At 34.0% G+C, this 18,976-nt stretch overlaps 2 protein-coding genes across 2 annotated transcripts; one reads left to right on the top strand and one right to left on the bottom strand.

The window, feature by feature from the left end:
- The first annotated feature begins 2,268 nt into the window (after positions 1 to 2,268).
- Positions 2,269 to 6,481, top strand: LOC126693676 (calcium-binding protein CBP-like). Its single transcript, XM_050389772.1, has 5 exons — positions 2,269 to 2,840; positions 4,638 to 4,684; positions 4,794 to 4,969; positions 5,125 to 5,143; positions 5,951 to 6,481. The coding sequence occupies exons 1-5, from the start codon at positions 2,324 to 2,326 to the stop codon at positions 6,053 to 6,055; spliced, it is 864 nt and encodes a 287-aa protein (XP_050245729.1). The 5' UTR covers positions 2,269 to 2,323; the 3' UTR covers positions 6,056 to 6,481.
- A 6,143-nt stretch (positions 6,482 to 12,624) lies between these two features.
- Positions 12,625 to 17,646, bottom strand: LOC126691508 (alpha carbonic anhydrase 4-like). The gene is made up of 7 exons (XM_050386542.1): positions 17,541 to 17,646; positions 16,026 to 16,243; positions 15,509 to 15,615; positions 15,296 to 15,401; positions 13,997 to 14,155; positions 13,837 to 13,890; positions 12,625 to 12,845 (listed from the first exon to the last, which is right to left on the bottom strand). The coding sequence occupies exons 1-7, from the start codon at positions 17,644 to 17,646 to the stop codon at positions 12,759 to 12,761; spliced, it is 837 nt and encodes a 278-aa protein (XP_050242499.1). The 3' UTR covers positions 12,625 to 12,758.
- Positions 17,647 to 18,976: the final 1,330 nt, after the last annotated feature.

Below are 18,976 nucleotides of genomic sequence, written 5' to 3'. Positions count from 1 at the left end.
TCCCCAGAGGCTTGAGTCCGAGGACCATACAAGGCCTTGGTTCTGTCCAAAACTTGTAGTTTTCTTCTAAGTAGTTGGTTTCCCCAGAGGCTTGAGTCCGAGGACCATACAAGGCCTTGGTTCTGTCCAAAACTTGTAGTTTTCTTCTAAGTAGTTGGTTTCCCCAGAGGCTTGAGTCCGAGAACCATACAAGGCCTTGGTTCTGTCCAAAACTTGTAGTTTTTTACTTATTTATTGATTTAATTTCCATAGGTTAGCCCCTTGACCCAGGTGGGGAGGGGTTAGCTTGATGTTGGAAGCCCCTAGAATTGCTCGTGCCCTTGGCACTGCCAGGCCTAGCTCCTAGTGGGAACTTATGTTGGAACAACAACAACATGTCGCTGGAAATGAAGGCACCCTCGCAGACCCTTGCTTGACAAAGGCTCAACTCCGCCGTCGCCTGAGCCAACGTGCAAGCCTTCCCACAGACGGCGCCAATTGTAGGGACACGATTTATTTAACGGCCCAAGAATGACGTTGGGCTCGTATGCAAAGGGCCCCAACAATATGATTTGTAGAGAGTGGGCTTGAAAGGCATGATCTTGGGCACAGGTGGACGGTTTAATCGTGGCGTCTATGGAAGTTCTTATATGGGCGGGTTTGGCTTGACTAGTTATGCCCTCCATTAGTGCGGGTTGTATGACTTAAGTCATTGGACGCTGTCCGAGGAGCCTTATATCCTCCCCGTTCTCCCTTTTCCCGGGGGAGAGAGAGAGAGACCTCCTTTCTTCTGGGGGGTTTTTCCTTTTATACTAGTGTTTGTTTCCCCTTTTAGAGTCCACGTGTAAGTTTCACTTTTCTGGGGTGCAGACCTGTCCTGTCAACCCATGCCTAGAGTGGTTTGGGGTCGTTGGGAAAGTTAAGGGGTATGGTTTAGAGTATGGACTTGTCAGATACAAGGTTTTGTATTATGATGTTGGCAACTTTTTCCCTTGCCCTGCCCCTACACTCAGTTTGCCCCTTTCTTTAGGCATTTCGTGAGGTGCCGAGCAAGAGGTCGTCCTCGGCAATGGCTCTCCTTGGCTTGGGCCCTGAACCCTAATGTAGAGTGGGCCTGGGCCACGAGTTCTCCGGCCCCACAATAAATATTATGAGTACTTACTCATCCTTGACCATAAAATTTAATGTAAATATAATGCGCATGTGGAAAAATAATAGAAATTTAAAGTACCCCTTATTCAATGCAATTCGCCAACTTAATAATCCCCTTATGCAATAGCTAGGCAAAGCAAAATCTTCCTCCTAAATAAAAATTTCTTAATTAATAAGATATAGATTAAAATGCATTTAATATCTTATTATTATTAAATAATTATCCTTAGTCCTTACCGAAAATGAGGTATAGCCGTATTGAATTTATACATTGGAGTATAGGACAATGTACCTTTTCTTTTAAAAAATATCCATTATAGCTGATAATTATATATTTAATATTATTTAGAATGTGTTCATCCAAAAAAAAAAAAAAAAAAGAGGACACAATTAACACAACCAATGAGATCTAGAAATTTCAAACCCAACTAATCACCTTGGGCTTTGAGCTTGATTTGGCATAGCTTAATATTTTTGTTATTAAGTTATAAAAACAAAAAAACTGGTACATTTTACCTTTTCAAAATTAATTATATTTTCTCAATTGTTTTAGAGACTAAATTGATTTAGAGTTCAAATTGATTAGTTTTGAAAAGTGTTAGACATCGTTGGTATTAACCCAAATTTTAGAATTTACCAAATAAAATATGAAAAAAAACACAATTGTAGCTAAAAATAATTTTTTGAATCTTACATAGGACAGTGTGGCTTCTGTCTAGTGTCTTGTGACACTAAACCCGCTGTGATCATAATACATTTCTGAAAATAGACATATGTCATAATTATAGCGAGTTCAATGCATGGAGACACTAAACAGAAGTTGCGCTTTTGTAAAAAAATATTTGTTTGGAATGGACAACATAAATTTATAAATTTTATTGTATCTAATTTTTTTTATTTATTAAATTTTAGATTTTATTAACATGTGCCCTAAAAACACATAATAATATATCATTTTCAAAATAAAATTTATTGAGAATCGAAGAAGTTTAGACAGTTTTTTCTATTTTGATAAATTTTGTCTAAAAACGATTTTATTAACCTATTCCCTAAGGTAACGATGGCAGTTATGTAAATATACCCTTCCTAGAGTCCAAGCCTGACATTTATCCCTTTATAAAACCCGATACCCAACAACTCAAAAGGAACACTCACAAAAATTTACATCCAAAAACAAAGAAACCAAAAATCCATGTCAGGCTATCCACACCAGCCCTCCGGCTACGGCTACGGCCAGCCACCGCCACCAAACCCTTACGGCTCCGCCACTCCCTACGGTGCACCGCCGTCCCAACAACCCCAAGGCTACGCTGCTCCCTACGGCGCTCCACCCCAACAACCCCACTCTCACTCCCCTTACGCTCCCGTCGCCGCCCCCTACGGCTCAGCTCCACCGTCCGCTCCTCCCTACGATCCTCACAAGCCTCCAAAGGAAAACAAGCCACCTAAAGACTACTCCTCCGGCTCCGGCTACCCTCCCTCTGCTCCTGGTTACGGCAGCCCGTTCGCGTCTCTGGTACCGTCGGCGTTTCCTCCCGGAACCGATCCGAACGTCGTCGCTTGCTTCAAGATCGCCGATCAGGACGGGAGTGGCTTGATCGACGACAAGGAGTTGCAACGCGCGCTGTCTTCGTACGATCAGAGCTTCAGCTTGAGGACCGTTCATCTTCTCATGAACCACTTCACCAATTCCAACGCCAAGAAAATCGGTTAGTGTTTCCCTTTTTGGAAAATTTATTATTGTAACTGAATTTTGTTTTTTTTCAATGGTGTAACTGAAATTTGATCAGTTAAAAATTCAGTTTGGGGGAAAAGAAATTGAAAAATCTTTCTAAATTAGGTTTTGCTGTTGAATGATTTCCAAGTGAAATCACGGACTTCAAAACAAATTTGCAATTAGAACCTATAATTTTTGTGAATTGTGATTTAGTCCATTAAATTTAAATTTAAGGACAAAAAGTAAAACATTTTCCAGGGGGAAAAACGAAAATTTTTTAAGTTTAGGATGAAAATCAAACTTTTTGATAAAGTTTAGTAAACGTTAAGATGATTTTTTTTTATTATAAAATTTTGTGACTAAAAAGCAATTCACTAAATTTATAGGGTGTAAAATGTAATTTTGTAGAATTACTCTCTTTTTACATTGAGAACTGAAATCTGAAGTTTTGAGTCTTGACGCGTGGCCCGATTACAGGGATGAGGTTATAAACAAAGGCATGCGTTGAAATGTCGATAATGCCCTTGTTCTTTCGTCGATAATGTGTTGGACTTTTTTGCGGAGTATATACTCACGCGCTTTGCTTTGCATTTGGAACAAAAATAAAATAATAAATAAAGAAACGCGTTTTGCGTGTTAGGAGTTTCGAAATCTGAGCGCAGTTTGATTGGTTTGATGGCATATCTGTCATTCAACGTGGCAATGATTATTTGTGAGGGTCACTAGTATTGTGCTTTTTCACATCCAATAATGATAATGTTTCGAGATTCCCGATTATTATATTATTATTGGTTCTTATTTGGACCCATAACTCATTTAAGTACCCGATTTTACAACTTGTTCGCGGGTGGGCGATGTATAATGGTGGGTCACAGAATTGTCACTTAAAGCCGTATAAGTTATCAAAGTTGTAAAATTTGATGTGTGATTGGTTGTCTTTGGAAGAATTATTATTATTTCAACAACTTTCTACGTTGGTTGTGGAATATGTTGGACCCTTTTTAAGACTTTTTATCTTGTGTAGTTGTCTAGTAGGATGTGGAATTCTATCCACTTGCTTCATGCATGTGATGTGTTGATGTGGAATTCATCACTTTTTCATGTGTAGGAGTGTATATATGTATGTTTAGTACTAATGTTACATAGTGAATGACTACATTGCCTATTATTATATTGATTATGTTGTTAGGTGAGGGTAACATTAAAGAATTCAAATCAGCTTTCATTTGCTTTGATATCTTCACACTTTTGTTTGTTTGTTTGTTTTATTTGTGATAGTTCCAAGGACAAATAAATTTAATATAGCTATGTGTTTGAATTTAATTACCTAATGTATTACACCTAGTTAACTGCACTTAAGTTAAATCTGACATGTTCTTATCAAGGAAATTCCAAATTGACTTGGTTGAGCCCAAGTCATATTGACTTTGTTTTTTTTCCTTTACTTAATAATTAACTTGATTTATTAAGAAGCCAAGAGCGTTATTTTTTCATAAAGGATATCTTGGGTTCGAATCCACTCCCCCCCACTTTGTTGTTAAAAGAAAAAAAAAAAGGATATTGAGAATTGTGGAACAATTTATACTTTTCCCAAACAATTAGTGAAAATTGTATTGAATTTTTTGACTTTGCATATGAAGAATTCCTGTTTCCATACTTTGTAGGTATTTGATCATTTTGGGATTGAAGTGGCTAAACTACTCAAATCTAAGCTTTACTTCCTTTGAATCCATTGGTTTTCCTCCTACAAAAGGTTTATTGACTTGTTTAATTTGTAATGTTAATGCAGGACCTAAGGAATTCACTTCACTATTTTACAGTCTACAGAGTTGGAGGGTAAGTAGGAGGTGTTAAATTATCATTGATATTAACGATACATATTTTTTCCTCTTCAAATGTAATTTCGTTTTTCTAATTGTCTACTACTCTTTGGCAATTGCCTCAGGATATTTTTGAGAGATTCGATAGGGACAGGAGTGGCAGAATTGATTTAACTGAATTGCGAGAGGCACTTTTGAGTCTTGGATTTGCTGTCTCACCGGTGGTTTTGGATCTGCTTGTTTCTAAGTTTGACAAAACTGGAGGCAAAAGCAAGGCCATTGAATATGATAATTTCATTGAGTACGTTCTTTTTATTGTTTCACTTTTTTGTTGGTTGGTTGGAGAATCTGATGCCCTTCTATTTCATTTAATTCATTCAATTTGAAGTTGTCAAATTTAATATATTTTATGTTTATTATTGACCAACTTCATTGTTTTTTTCAATTTTTATGCAGGTGCTGTCTAACAGTTAAGGTGAGCTCATATCTTTTATTTAACATTATCATCATCATCATCATTGTGATAAAAATAATGTCTCCACTCTTGCTAATGCACTAATTAGGTTGGATCTAGTGGGGCCTTTCTGCTGTTTTACTTGGTTTCAACACTAGCAGAAGAGGGAATTCCACATTTCCACCCCCACCCCCTCCTTTTTTTTTTTTTTTTCCTTTCTGACTTTTATTCAAATTTCTAAAACTCCATTTATGAAGAAGCAGCTGGATAGCTGCAAAATGAACTTGAGATTTTTTGGCAGTTTTAAATGTTAGAGTGCAAAGCTAGACACACCTATTTCCGTATTTCATTTAAAATCATGTTTACACTGAAATTGCGGGGGCCAAATGCCCCTATACATCAGAAGTAGTTGCCTTATCTCCTTGAATTTTTATTAACTTGAATATCTCCAACACCACTGAAAGTTCTCATATTGACAATAGCACCCAATTGTGGAATGCCAAGAACTTTTCTTTGCAATATGATTTCATTACCAAGAGAGTAGCAGAAGAAATATATATATATATATATGTATATATATATATATATATATTTTTTTTTTTCTTTTCTGAATTATGTTTTTTTCGTTTTTATATTTTGTAAATTTGTATTAAGTCTTTAAATCTGAGTTTTCCCTCACTTGAAGAAATTGAACTGTTTGCCTCTTTGAATGTGAAATCGCTGGTGTTTGGGTGGGCAACCAAGGATTGCTCTTTTTGGTCATGGACCAGGAGATTTCCACTTCCTTTACATGGTTTTTAAGATTGCTGTTAATCATGTGTCTTGCAGGGACTAACTGAGAAATTCAAGGAGAAGGACAGAACGTACTCAGGTTCAGCAACTTTCAATTATGAGGAGTTCATGCTGACTGTTCTGCCGTTTATTATTGCATAGGATGTTAATGGTGTGGATTCGGCTTTATGTTTTGATGTAATTCCTGATGGCATGTTTTCAGCATAGCTGATGTAGCTGTATTTGTCAACTTTATTATAGTTGTTATATGTGTTTTTTTGGAATACATATCCTCTGTGCCATTTGTTATGTACCACTCTATGTTTCTCCAATTACAACTCGCCATTTGTTGACATTATTTTCCTTGTAAAATAATTGAAGATTAAAATGGAAAAAAATCAATACATGACAAGTTGTGATTGGTGGAACATCAAGTAGTACACAAAAAATAGTACAGAGGATTTGTATTCGTTTTTTTTTTTTTAGTTGTGTAACTCTTTTTAAGGTTTTGTATCTTGTAAGATTTTAAATATAACATCTTTGTGCTGAAACTAAGACATCTTTGTATTATAATTATCATTGTCCTTCTATCTAATTTGCATTTAGGGTTGAAAAGAGAAAAAGGTAATGGTATCATTCTCATAAAAAAGTTGCATGGTTTTTCTTCAAGCGAAAAAAAGTGATAATTTTTTCTTAGTTTAGTTGAGACTTGGTTTCATTATAGGCAGACACCCCAAGTTATCTTTCTTGTAATCTAAGTTAAAATGTGTCGGGTATGTTTTTGTGACGAGGGTCGAAACTTTTTGTGATGAGGGCTGAAAATGCTAGAACGAGCCCAAAACTTCCCCTGGGTTCATTTAATTTGTGATCAAATGGAGAGATTCAAGCCCAAAATTTCAATATCCAATGAATTGAAGTGAGTGGTGCATCACAAGCAGGGATGGCTATGCTTGTTAACTAGGGCCTGGCCAGCCTGACTAGATTTTTTATTTATTTTTATATATCTTAAAAAAATTAAATTTTAAATTAATATGGATTGTGGACCACCCTAGAAAAATTTTTTGACCATCCTAAAAAACACTTGAACAACCTAAAAATTTGAGCCAATTAAAAATAAAACTTGATCTCTCCAAAATTTTGGTCCATTGAAGATTGAACCAAAAAATTATGAAACATGCTATATTCACAATATTTTTATAATACTTTTATAAGTAAATCCTAAATGGTATGTTGTTACTAACTGTTACTAGTGGACAAAAAGATAATTTTAGTGGTAGGTTCACATTAAATTCAATAACAAATTTGTTGTATAAATGTTATGAAAAATTGAAAATGTTGTGAACATATGATTTCTCAAAATTGCCCAAACAAATACAAATTAGCCCAAATCAAATGGTTAATTATGATTTTTTAAAATTGTATTTTCAGAAGGCATATTTTAAATTTTTCTATTTTTTTTCTTCAAAAAAACACACATTTTCAAATAGTCAGTTTGTTAGTGCTTGTTTTTAGTCTTTAGTTGAATTTGTTGAATTTATATGAGAAATTTGTTGAATTTATGTGAGAACATTTTGTATAAACGTATATGCACTAAAGTAATACCTGAGTACTTTATTGAATATGATTAATGTAAATGCTTAAATTGAATGAACTTATAGTTTACACTTCATTATTTTTTTACTAGTACTATGACCATATTCCTTATAAGGAAATTACCTGTATTGCAAGATTCATCTTTTAAGCAAATTCATATTGACTTGAATAATATTCTTTTAAATCCTAAGCTATGATGTCTCATATATTTATAAAGAGATTCTTGTCAACTCTTGGCCATGATTTCCCTAAAAAAGAAATTAGTGGAGCATTGCGTCTATTTAATCTTAATTAATTTAAGGGAAAATTATAGTAAACCCACTTGTGGTTTGGTCCAATCACTTTACTTACTCGTGATTTAAAAAATGTCACTTTGTCCACCTGAGATAAGCTTCGTTAGGACCCCTTAACCCACATTTGTTAAAAATAAGGGTAAATATGTATTTTTTTCCCTTTTATGTCGCTCTCATCCCAAAAAAAAAAAAAAAAAAAAAAAAACACACAAAAATGCAAGAGAAACAAGATCAAAAACTGGTATCAGAGCCGTGTTTTAGTTGGAAGTGTGGGTCCCACATGCGAGGACGCGTGTGCCCGTAAGGGGGGTGGATTGTAGTGACCCAAAAGGGGGTCTTGCAATCCATGAAATCCCATATTGCCTAGGGAAGCACATGGAGATGTGCTTATAAGAAGTAACCTCCCTTTAATGTGTCGAGACCTTTTCCCCTACTGCTGTGTGTTTTAGGGGAGAACAAAACTGTGAGGGGTATGAGACCCCAAAGCAGACAATATCTACACAGGTGGGGTACCCAAATCTGAACATGAAGAATATACATCCCAAAAAAATCAAACCCAAATCAACCTTCACAAATCTTTTATTTACATAATTAACAATGCAAAAATAAAAAGACAACAATAGAAGGCATTTACCCAATAGAAGACAAAAACATGTTGATATCATTATTCATTAACCCAATAGAAGACATTAATTTCAATGAAACAAAAACAAAAGCCCAGCAACATGGTTCTGCTAAGGACTGAGAACAAGAGAAAAAAAAAGTTAATCCCAAAAAAAGCATATAATCTCTCTCTCTCTCTCTCTCTCTCTCTCTCTCTCTCTCTCTCTCTCTCTCTCTCTCTCTCTCTCTCTCTCTCTCTCTCTCTCTCTCTCTCTCTCTCTCTCTCTCTCGGTGGCATTAAGGAGGTCAATTTGCCACTATAGTGAAAACCCAGCAAAACCCAGATCAATGACCACCGGTTTTGCTAGGAATTCATGCTGAAGGTTCATATCGAACTGCATCTTTTCTCTCTTACCGTTTTTGCTTCGTGGGTTTCATTTTTTTTTATTATTTATTTATAATTTTTGTTATTATTATTATTATTATTATAGTTTTGGGTCGTGGATTGATTTGATTTTGGTGGTGGTTGTGGGTTCCAATGTGATGTAGAACAAATCGCCATAGCCTTTTTAGACTCCCAAGCGCGCCTAAAATCGCGCAAAACAAAAAGGCACTAGTAGCAATTAGTTGGGTGATGGAGTCGAAATCGCATGATATTTGGCAGACTGAAGCGAAACGGCCTTCTGAAAAATAGTCATAGATTCGCCATGAGGTACCCCTAAAAATGGCAAATTCCTCCATTTAGGTCTCGAAAACTATGATTTTGCCATTTTTGGTAAATTTCAGTATTTTGTCACCTAATCGCGTAATTAATGCAAATTAGAGTTTTAGATGTTTTTCTCAATATTTATATGTTTTGTAGCTGTCAGAGGCAAATAAATGATTATCAATAAACACAAACGTTTTGTCAATTTTGTCAATTTTCTTCTTTGGTGAATTTCAGTTTTATCACCTCGTGGATTCAAGGAATCCCTCGTGGATTCAAGGTTTACTACCTAGAAACTAACAATTTAGTTTCTGCCCATCAAAGAGAGTATCGTGTGTGTTTTCTTCAGGCTTTCGTGACATCACAATGGTTGTTGCAATGACTACAGTTGATTTTGTGTTGGGTTTGAAAATGAAGGTGGTTATGAAGTTTTGTAGATTCATGGGTTTGAATGTATCTATTAAAAGTATTTGTGTTTTGATTTGGATTTTTGATCTATTGGAATGAATATTTAGTTAAAAATCTGTATATTTGGTTGAATATGTTTGAGAAATTTCCTATTATAATAGGAATTTCGGATGCATTTTTTCTTATTTCCTCTTCAATTTTTTTTTTTTTTTTTTTTTTTTTTTTTTTTTTTTTTTTTTTTTACAAAAAAAACTTTCTGATCTTATTTTCTCTTAGTTTTTTTTTTTTGTTTGGGGAGGAGAGAGACTTAAAATAAAAGCAAAAATACATGTTTACCCCTATTTTTAACAAAAGTGCTAATGGAGCTTATTTCAGGCAGGTAAAGTGTCACTTTTTAAATGGTAGGCAAAGTGATTTCAGGCCAAACTACAGGTAGGTTTACTGTAATTACTCCTTAATTTAAAAAAAATACAAAAATTGGTTGGAACAGATTATAAAAAATTATGATGCATTTTGTTTATATAGTTACTTATTTAGGTAAGATGTTAGTAATTGAATGAGAGATCAATAGTTTAATGATTGCTTGCTTGAATACATCAAAAAACATGTAGGTGATAGCATTGATAAGGGAGCTATCGTACAATGATTTCAAAATATAGAAACTCATAAAAAGAAATTTTAACATTTTCTATATTTGCGAGTTTTTTATTTATTTATTTTTTAAATTTTTTCCTCGTTTTTTATGTTGATTAATCAAGTTTTATTTTTATTAAATTTAAGTTTTTTTTAATGATCATTCTAAAAATAATTCATAGTGCCACCACGAAAATAAATAACTTAAGTTTTTTAATAAACACTTTCTTAGACTTCATGTCCACGGCTAACTAGGGAGGTCAGCCAGTAGCCGTGGTCCATGGACATGAAGTCCAAGAAAATCGAGTTGTAACCAAGTGATCATGTCAAACTTGGAATGCTCCTTGTAGCTTTAGACTCTTTTTTTTTTTTTTTTTTTTTTTTTTAATTGCGTTACCACCATGGTGATAGCATTTTGATAAGGTACCTGACGTGAAGCTTCTCTACTTTGAAATGTATATATGGCCTTTGACTTTCAAGCTTTCTTCCTTTATGCACCTACATGCAGCATTAGCTTTGCTCCATCCCACTCGCTTAGCTTTTAGGCCAAAAGTTTTACTTTCCTCTTCACTCTTCAGATGGAAGCTAAAATGCCATTTCCACCACAGGTCCACTTTCTTTAATGTCGCTTCAGCAAACACACCATTCTTTTCTAATAGCATGTCAGCACCACTTTCTGTAGGCACATCATATATATATATATATATATATAGGAATGTCAACTGTGTTGGTTCCATCATCTTTTCAATCGCCACGAGCACATTGAGCAGATTCGCATGGTGCAAGGCTAAAGTTGCATCTCCTAGCGTGGTTTGTTGGCAACCTTTAGATGCTTTGTGATACTTGTTCACACTGATGTTGGCTATGCCGTTGACGAAGAGGAACGAACCTTCATCAGTGAGGAGCGGGGCTTTGATGTAGGAGGGTGATGTGGTGACAAGTTGTTATATTGTCCCAAAAGCTTAAACTATTAAGATATGATAAATTTAATCATTAAACCACATACTTTTAACATTCAAGAGGTTCATCCATTTTTGTTATTAGGGCTAAAGCTCATGTTGAAGTCCGATAATCTCAAAGCATGGAGATTAGTTTGTAGAGCAAGTAATGTGCTTGGAGGGAAAATTCGAAGAGGTGTAGCCGAGTCTTGGCTTGGGTCCATTTGGGAGGATGAAAATAAATGAGAGACTTTCTTGTACCTCTATGCAAATTGGACCACCTTAAGCATGTGTTCAGCTGTGAGTTTCTTGTTTGTCAGCCAATTCGGTGTATTTGTGTTTATCAAGAGTAGTTTCGACGAGCGGTGTCCGGTAAGCAATACTGCTGGCTGCCTTGGTACAACAAGTTTGAGATGGAACGGTGTGAAGATATCACTTGTCATGCCGCTGTATGAGCTGGCAGCCTCCAGTGTAGTGTTCTTGCGACCAACGCAAGTGAAATGAGAGTTACAAGTTGTTGCTGCTTCTTGATTCAGCAAGCTTGGAAAAAGTGTAGGAATAGTACTTATGAGCTTCTAATAGAAGGGAAAGAAAAGAAAAAATAGGTGCTCTGCCAACAGTCTTTTGATAACAAGATGTTTTTGGTCACAAGTTTAACTCTTTTTTTTTTTGTTAGTTTCAAAGTCAAAAAAAAATTTTCCAGTTGAATTTATTGAACTGCTAATGGTAAATTGATGATCCAAACGTCAATAAAGTGCATTCTTTTGTGCTTAATCCCATATGAATGCCCTTTTGTTGTAAAACAGTTTACGTTATTGCCTCACTTAAGTGTAATTAGCAGTTACGAACAGGAAGTGGTATGAGCTGCAACGTAAGGGTTGGACACAATCACCAAGAGTCTTATAGCTCGGAAACATAGCATGCTCTATTTTATTAAGGAAAACATGGTTCAACTCCCTCTACCCCATTGTATTATTGAATAAAAAAGAAAAGAGTGGAATACCAGACTCGATCGATCCTTTTGCATATTGTATTGTCATGCTAACCAAAACTCTGCCAACAAATTTTAGACGTCCTTATTCTGCGTTTATTTTTTCATTTACTGTATAACAACTCTGACAAACATTTTGTGGTTATTTTTCTTTTTCACTTTGGTTCTCCTTCCATTGTAAGAATAAACCTTCTCTAAAAGTTCCCTTTTCCAATTAGCTATCCTGTTTAATTTTCATCATTCACTCATTGCTTAATGTTTCTACTATCACTCGCTTTCTTTCTTGGGGAAAGAAATACCCTTTAATTTTTTAGAATACTAGTGTTAATTATGCTCTGCTGTGTTTGACAAGGCAAATATTAAGCATCCAAATAGCCATGAAAAGAAATCCTTGTGAGGAATGAATGATAACAATGTATGCATGAATCACATGGTAAAATGCTCTTAATTTCTTAATTCAAATTGTGTAACATTAACTTTTTTTTTTTTTGAGAAATAAGTGTAACATTAACTTTGAAACTTAACAGAAATGTCAATTTTCATATTTTTATTTCATTTACCTGCTGAACATGTAACAACATCTTTGTTTCGAGAGACACAGGGAAGGTATTCTAGTTGGTGTGTGTAAAAGTCTCTTATTTGGAGACAATGCAGTTATGTGGTTCAGCAAGTATTACTCCTATATTCAAATTATGGAAACCTAAGAAGAAGCTTCACTTTCTTTTGGTATGTAAAACTGAACTGGTCTTTTTGAATTCTGAATTGGCCTTGCATTTGACTCAAATCCCTGAAAAAAAGTACAAACCAACAATCAAATTCATACCATGATGCCAATGTCTTTGAAAATGATTTTGCTTCTTGCTGAAGACAAAAGCAAACACATTAGCTTAAAGTGAACAGGCACTTTAGAGGAAAATTGTTTCTGTTACATTTACTTCATCATTTGCTAGTTTTTATATTGTTTCCCTTACTTTATGACTGATGTATTCACTGGTTCTTGCATTAAGTATCTCGAATGATGTGCCATCAGTAGCTTTCCCGAGACCAGCAGTAAATGTTACAGAAGATTCAAACCTATCTACCTTAATACATATTATTGAACAAAAACAAACATTATGGATTGGCTTCCCACTTCTCTTTTTAGTTTTTAACTTAAAAGCAAAGTAATTATTAATTTTCCTCTTTATTTTGGAAAAAGTTATTCAAACATCAGCAGTTAAGAGTTCCATTAAAATAAGCCAAGAAGCCTAGCTTCATGTGAAAGAATGAAAATATGTTGGTCCAGAATAAAGCTTCATCTTTGTAATTATCTTTTAAATCTCAGAACAACTATTATGACTTCTTCCAAAAAGCAGGTGATAGCAACCACTCCAACTTTGAAATGCCTTCTTTGATATATAGGATGTATAACTGTATAGGACTACCATCCACTTCAGAGATTCCAATGTCTAAAAAGACATGTTGATTAAATCAACTAGGATATTGTATAATGAAAATTATCTTGCATCTGAGAGATATTTTTGATTTAGAGTTGGTGGAGAGAGAGAGAGGCAAGGTTACTATAATAACTTGTCAATTAGTATATATACTATTTGTCGAAAAAATTGACAAAATGCTAGGTCAGATTTGGAACTCGCAAGTCATATCATAATCAGTTTTTTTGTTAAATAACAAAAGCTTATGATTATATCATCATTCCTTAGGGTTAGTCCTGCACATCCTTAATTTCTGCGGAGTACTTAATCAAAATGATGTCATCCCAGTTCAGAAACACTTACATCATGAACAGCTTCCCTTAATTCTCTCACTTGCTCCCTTGAAACTGTCCTCACCTATAAAAGAGAGGCATGTTGGAAAGTGCAATTATGGGGTAAGAAAAAGGTAACAGAACCAATATTTCATTTATTGGTTGAGAAAATTGTGTGCTTAGCGAAGGACCTTCTTGAGTATTGTCCAAGTGACACCCTCAGTGCAGGGAGGAACTGTAAGAGAACCAATGTATCTGTAGTACTTTCTGCTCCCAAACTTAATCAATCCTGGGTGAATGATCCCCAAAGGTTTCTCTTTTTTCCCAGCTGAATTTATGTGGTGGAACAGCTTTGGAAAAAAAAGGGAGGGGGCATAAAGAAAGTCAATAATCAAGAAAATTCATAGGAAGAAATAATCACATGTCAATTGAAGATTTTGATTCATTCATGAAGAACAATACTCTTCTAATGCATGTGTGTCAAAAGTATGCTATTACTTTTGCATTCCAAACCATTTTAAATAACCTATAAATGGATCCTTATGGATGCTTTCATTTTCTATATTTCATTGCCAAAGAGATAAAATGAAGGGTATGTAATGACTTCTGGGGAACTTAAAACCTTAGCTCTTGAATGAATACTCTTTAATGGGTGTCATAATGAAATTATTTGGTAAGGACAACTATAACGATAACTTCAAGTATTCATAGACAACCTATGGAAGGTTAGATTGAAGAACTCCACATCTGTGGCTTCAAGGTGCTCCAAAAAGGAGATATTTGCAATAGTTGTACATTTATAAAATATACTCGAGGCCTAACATTGTCACTCATGACAAGGGTGTTTTGGTTTAGACAACACAATTGCGAGACTAACCTTTCTCGTCCCGCATAAACTAAAGGGTTCTCATTATGATTGTTCACATCTATAAAAAAACTGCAGATAGCAGGCATACAATTATCTTTTCATCTGTTTTAATGTAATAGATTATAGATCTCTTTGAACATAATTCTTGCGTAGTGTAAATCTCATTTGACATAAATGTGTCACGCAGCTATTATGAAACACAAATGAATTTTTCAAATTGAAATTCTTGGCATTGTTTGTGATGTTAGGTCCCTTTCTACATTGAGCTCTATGTTCATTACTGTATTGACAAATTAAGAAGATCGTGGATACATGTACTTTTTTAAGTATGTGCATGGTAGTATACATGCATATAATATATAAAAGCATGCATTTATCTAAATAATACTTATGTGCATCATATTATGAATGTCTTATGTATATATGCATGAGAGAGATAATCATCTAAATTCCATTGAAAGGAAGGGGCCAGGGTGCCAAATTTGTCACAGTTGCAATAACATCCATCTCATAACTATAGTTTTAATAAATAATGTGATGCATTTATTTCAATAGTACATAAATATATGCATATGCATTTATGCATCTCTAGAAGCAGATGAAAAGAAAACCATCTAAATACCTCTGTAAGCAAGGGATCAGGGCGGCCATATTTGTAAACAATTCCAATAGCAGCTATCTTGTTAGTAATGGGGTTTGTATGAACTATATGGAGCTCCAAGTCATACCTGAAAGCAGAAGATTAGATTTTTGTACAGAAACAAAAGCAAAGTTTGGAGTGGGTTATACAAAAATCAATTTGCCATCAAATGAAAAAAAGAAGGCAAACAAAAACCTTGATCCATTGAATGTGTGCTCAGATGGTGAATGCCAATGACCCTGTAACAGATTGTAACGAGTCCCATTTATGTCAATATATCCAGCATCCCCCTTCCAGCTTACCTGATGAAACATCCATTATAGATAATTACATGGTCAATATATTTCAACTCATTTGGTACGTGTGTGTTTTACGTCTTGGGCAATGTTTGTGTGCATTTACACACCGCCCAAACAACGTAAATCACGTTTTCAATTATATTTTGGTAGTGTGTAAATGCACGAGTGCAACAAAATTTTCCCATTACATCTTTAAGGAGTTGAAGCTTAGAAGGATCATATAATTTGTCCATGTGATGCGTGTTTCTATAAACAAAATAAGTACATCATTGAATGGTCCAAGTTGGTGGGTATGCAACTCAACATTCATTGGATTAAGCTTGCAAACATAAACTGAATTGGTACATAATAAAAATCATAACTATGAAGAAGAATAACAAAGTATATAGTCTCGGTGGCAGCTGACAGCTCACCATAATGTCATGTCCTCTGTTCTTCACAAAAGCCTGAGCTGGTTTGTAATTCCTTTTCAAATTGTTGTGGTTACGAATAACTTGCACCCTTCTGTTCAGAAGATCAATAGGAGATTGCAATTTTCCATTACCACAAGCTTTCCAAAGTGGATCTATGTTGCCCCATTTCGTTGGACCATTACCAGTGTCTTCAAGGTAAGCAAATGGAGATTCATCCTCTGCAAGGCATGAAAAGATTATTTAAATACAATGATTCAAAGTAGTCATGATCTGATATTTTATGATCTTGCACTCCGGCTCAATTGGTTAGAAGTGTGTTAAAACTTCCCATTTTATCTTCCATATCTTTTTTAAGATAAAAAATAAAAAATTTTCTTTCTAAATGTAGCACCAATTGTTATTTTGTCATATCATAAATAGGATGGTTGATAAGTACTGATAACAAGTCCATTTTCGAACATACCCATCCCCCTGCCCCAAAGAAAAAAAAGGGAAAAAATTTTTGGGCCCCCCTGGCCTAAAGAAAAAAAGAGGAACTTTTTTATTGGTAATATATATATATATATATATATATATTTTATTTCTAAAGCTTCACTTCCCTCGTCCAAAAACTAAGATTCCCTTCTTTTTAATTAGCCTAATCCAACTAGCAACTATCAAACTCAAAAACTTAACAAAAACAAAACTTTAAAATAAAAAATAAAAAATCCTAGTTAGCCAAATATTAGAGTACTAGCATAAGGTGTTCTAAATGATAAATATTTAGTATTTAGAACACCAAATACCAAAAACACTACTGTATGAGGCATTTCAAATGCTATATTAAAATAGCAAAAGTAAGTTTTGGTTTGTGAAAATAAATTTATTTATTTATTTATTTTAAATATATTAAAATATTTATTTATTTATTTATTCTGCAAAAGCTAATGCTCTTAAGAAACAATATTATTTTGTATTATTTTGTTTTTATTGGTAGATGATTATATTTTAATATATTAAGAAATAATGATTTTGTGTATTTATCTTGGTTGGTATTTTGTTATTATTATATAGATACCTATTTGGATTTTTTTTCCCTTACGCTTTGCCTCCTATCTTGAAATCCTAGGTTCCAATGAAGTAAATGAATAGAGATAGAGAGAGAGCATCTTATTTTCTCAAACACAAAAAAAAAATAAAAAAAAGGATTGTTTCCTTATTTTTCTCTTGGCCTTTGAACCTGATGCAACAAGTAAGAAAGAAGCTAATACCTACTTTATTCTAAAACATTAACCGAAAAAAAGGAGTTGGATTTTGTTTTTGTTGTCTTTTTCATGAGTCCACGCAGAAGATGGAAAGAAAGTAAGAAACAATTCCTTCAAATCTCAAATAATAATAATCATAATATAAAAAAAGACCAGCAAAATCGTTATTAGAGTACTTGAAGATGAAGTGAGACAACATTATGTTTGCATTCCTCATAACTTAAAAAAAGGAAAAACTACATGACAGAGAGAAGAGAAAGAGATAACATACCCACTTCAGAGTCATCATCTGCAGAGACATTGTAGAGGTGGGATGAGAGAATGAGAGATATGAGTAAGAGAAAAATGATACTGGGGTTGGTGTGGAAGGAGGTCATGGTTTTTGCTTTTGTTTTTGTTTTTTTGTTTTTTACTTGGCCTTTTTTGGTGTTTTTGTTTAAAACTTCTGCATTGCCTATGTTGTCTTTGTGTCTCTTGCTCTTTATGGTGTTGGAGTTGGATTAGCTAGGAGTGCATTGATTTGTATTTTCGGAACCCAGCTAAGCTAAGTACCCTTTTAGGATGCTCACTCTTTCCCATGCATGGGATGGTTATGAGGGCTTTACGGGATAAACAACTTTCTTCTTGGACTTGGACTTTTTCTTGTTCTTCTTTCTTTTTATTATTATTATTATTATTTTTTTAAATTGATAAAACTTTTTGGATGAAATAAAATTTCTTAAAAAAAATTTAACTTAAAATTGGTTTGTAGGAAAATTTTCCCAATCCAAAGGACATAATATAGGGGGATAATTTACATAGTTAATTCATTTTTGAATTTTCATGTCAATTTTCAGAATTTTTGTATTTAGGATTGTATTTCCTTGATTTTAGGCAATTTATAGGATTTTTAGTCAAATCAAAGTTCTATATTTTAGGTGTTTTAAGGAATTTTATTCAAATCAAAGTACTATATTTTAGGTGTTTTTAGGGATTTTTAGTCAAATCAAGGTCCTAGTATCAATTAGAATCAGAATATTTTGAGAGGAAAAATAAGTCTTTTGGAGCCTATAAATAAGCTTGCAATATGTAAAACGAAATTATGATAGTTCAAAATATTTATAAATGTTTTCAAGAGAGAGGTTTCCTCTTTTTAGTTTTTACAGGCAGATTTCACGTTTTCCTTGTTGGTTCAAGGATCTTTGTTTTGTTATGTTAGGATGAGATCTAACCCTTATCACATTTTTCATTATGTGACAACTACATGGTGATTAATAAAACCCTCGTCGTGTACTTTTACTCACATGTGAATATTTAATGAGTTGTTTTATTTATTTATTTATTTATTATTTTTTACAAGATAAAATTTTTACTCTAACCTAATCTAAGCGTATATGTGTGTGAAACTTCCTTTTGGAGACTTAAACCCCGACCCTTACCCCCCCACCCCACAAGTACTTATACTTGTGGAGTGACCATCGCACCAAGGGTGTGTGGTGGTGACTTGTTTTAATAATACATTTGAATGGTTTTGTGTTGGAGGAAAATGGGTTGGACCATGGGAGGAAAATGGGATAGAGGAAAACTTTTCTATTTCTCAAATTCATTAAGTGTCAATTCAAATGAGTATTTATGTGCAATTTTAATCATATTACTTAGTTAATAATTATGGGACCTATTAAAATGATTTAACTTGTTAATTTTGAATTGAATATTCACATGTACTTT

This window comes from Quercus robur, chromosome 7 (genome assembly GCF_932294415.1).
Source record: "Quercus robur chromosome 7, dhQueRobu3.1, whole genome shotgun sequence".
NCBI classification, from domain to species: Eukaryota; Viridiplantae; Streptophyta; class Magnoliopsida; order Fagales; family Fagaceae; genus Quercus; species Quercus robur.
The sequence above is the reverse complement of the archived record's forward strand: the minus strand, read 5'-3'. Positions and strand labels throughout refer to the sequence as shown.

Bases quoted from the DNA above. Each gene is read 5' to 3' on its own strand.
- LOC126693676 (XM_050389772.1), top strand. From the start codon at position 2,324: ATGTCAGGCTATCCACACCAGCCCTCCGGCTACGGCTACGGCCAGCCA. The intron at 2,841-4,637 runs GTTAGTGTTTCC...ATGTTAATGCAG, and splicing joins TTCCAACGCCAAGAAAATCG to GACCTAAGGAATTCACTTCA. The intron at 4,685-4,793 runs GTAAGTAGGAGG...CAATTGCCTCAG, and splicing joins ACAGTCTACAGAGTTGGAGG to GATATTTTTGAGAGATTCGA.
- LOC126691508 (XM_050386542.1), bottom strand. From the start codon at position 17,646: ATGACCTCCTTCCACACCAACCCCAGTATCATTTTTCTCTTACTCATA. The intron at 16,244-17,540 runs GTATGTTATCTC...CATGCCTTGCAG, and splicing joins AGATGATGACTCTGAAGTGG to AGGATGAATCTCCATTTGCT. The intron at 15,616-16,025 runs GTGAGCTGTCAG...ATGTTTCATCAG, and splicing joins ACAGAGGACATGACATTATG to GTAAGCTGGAAGGGGGATGC.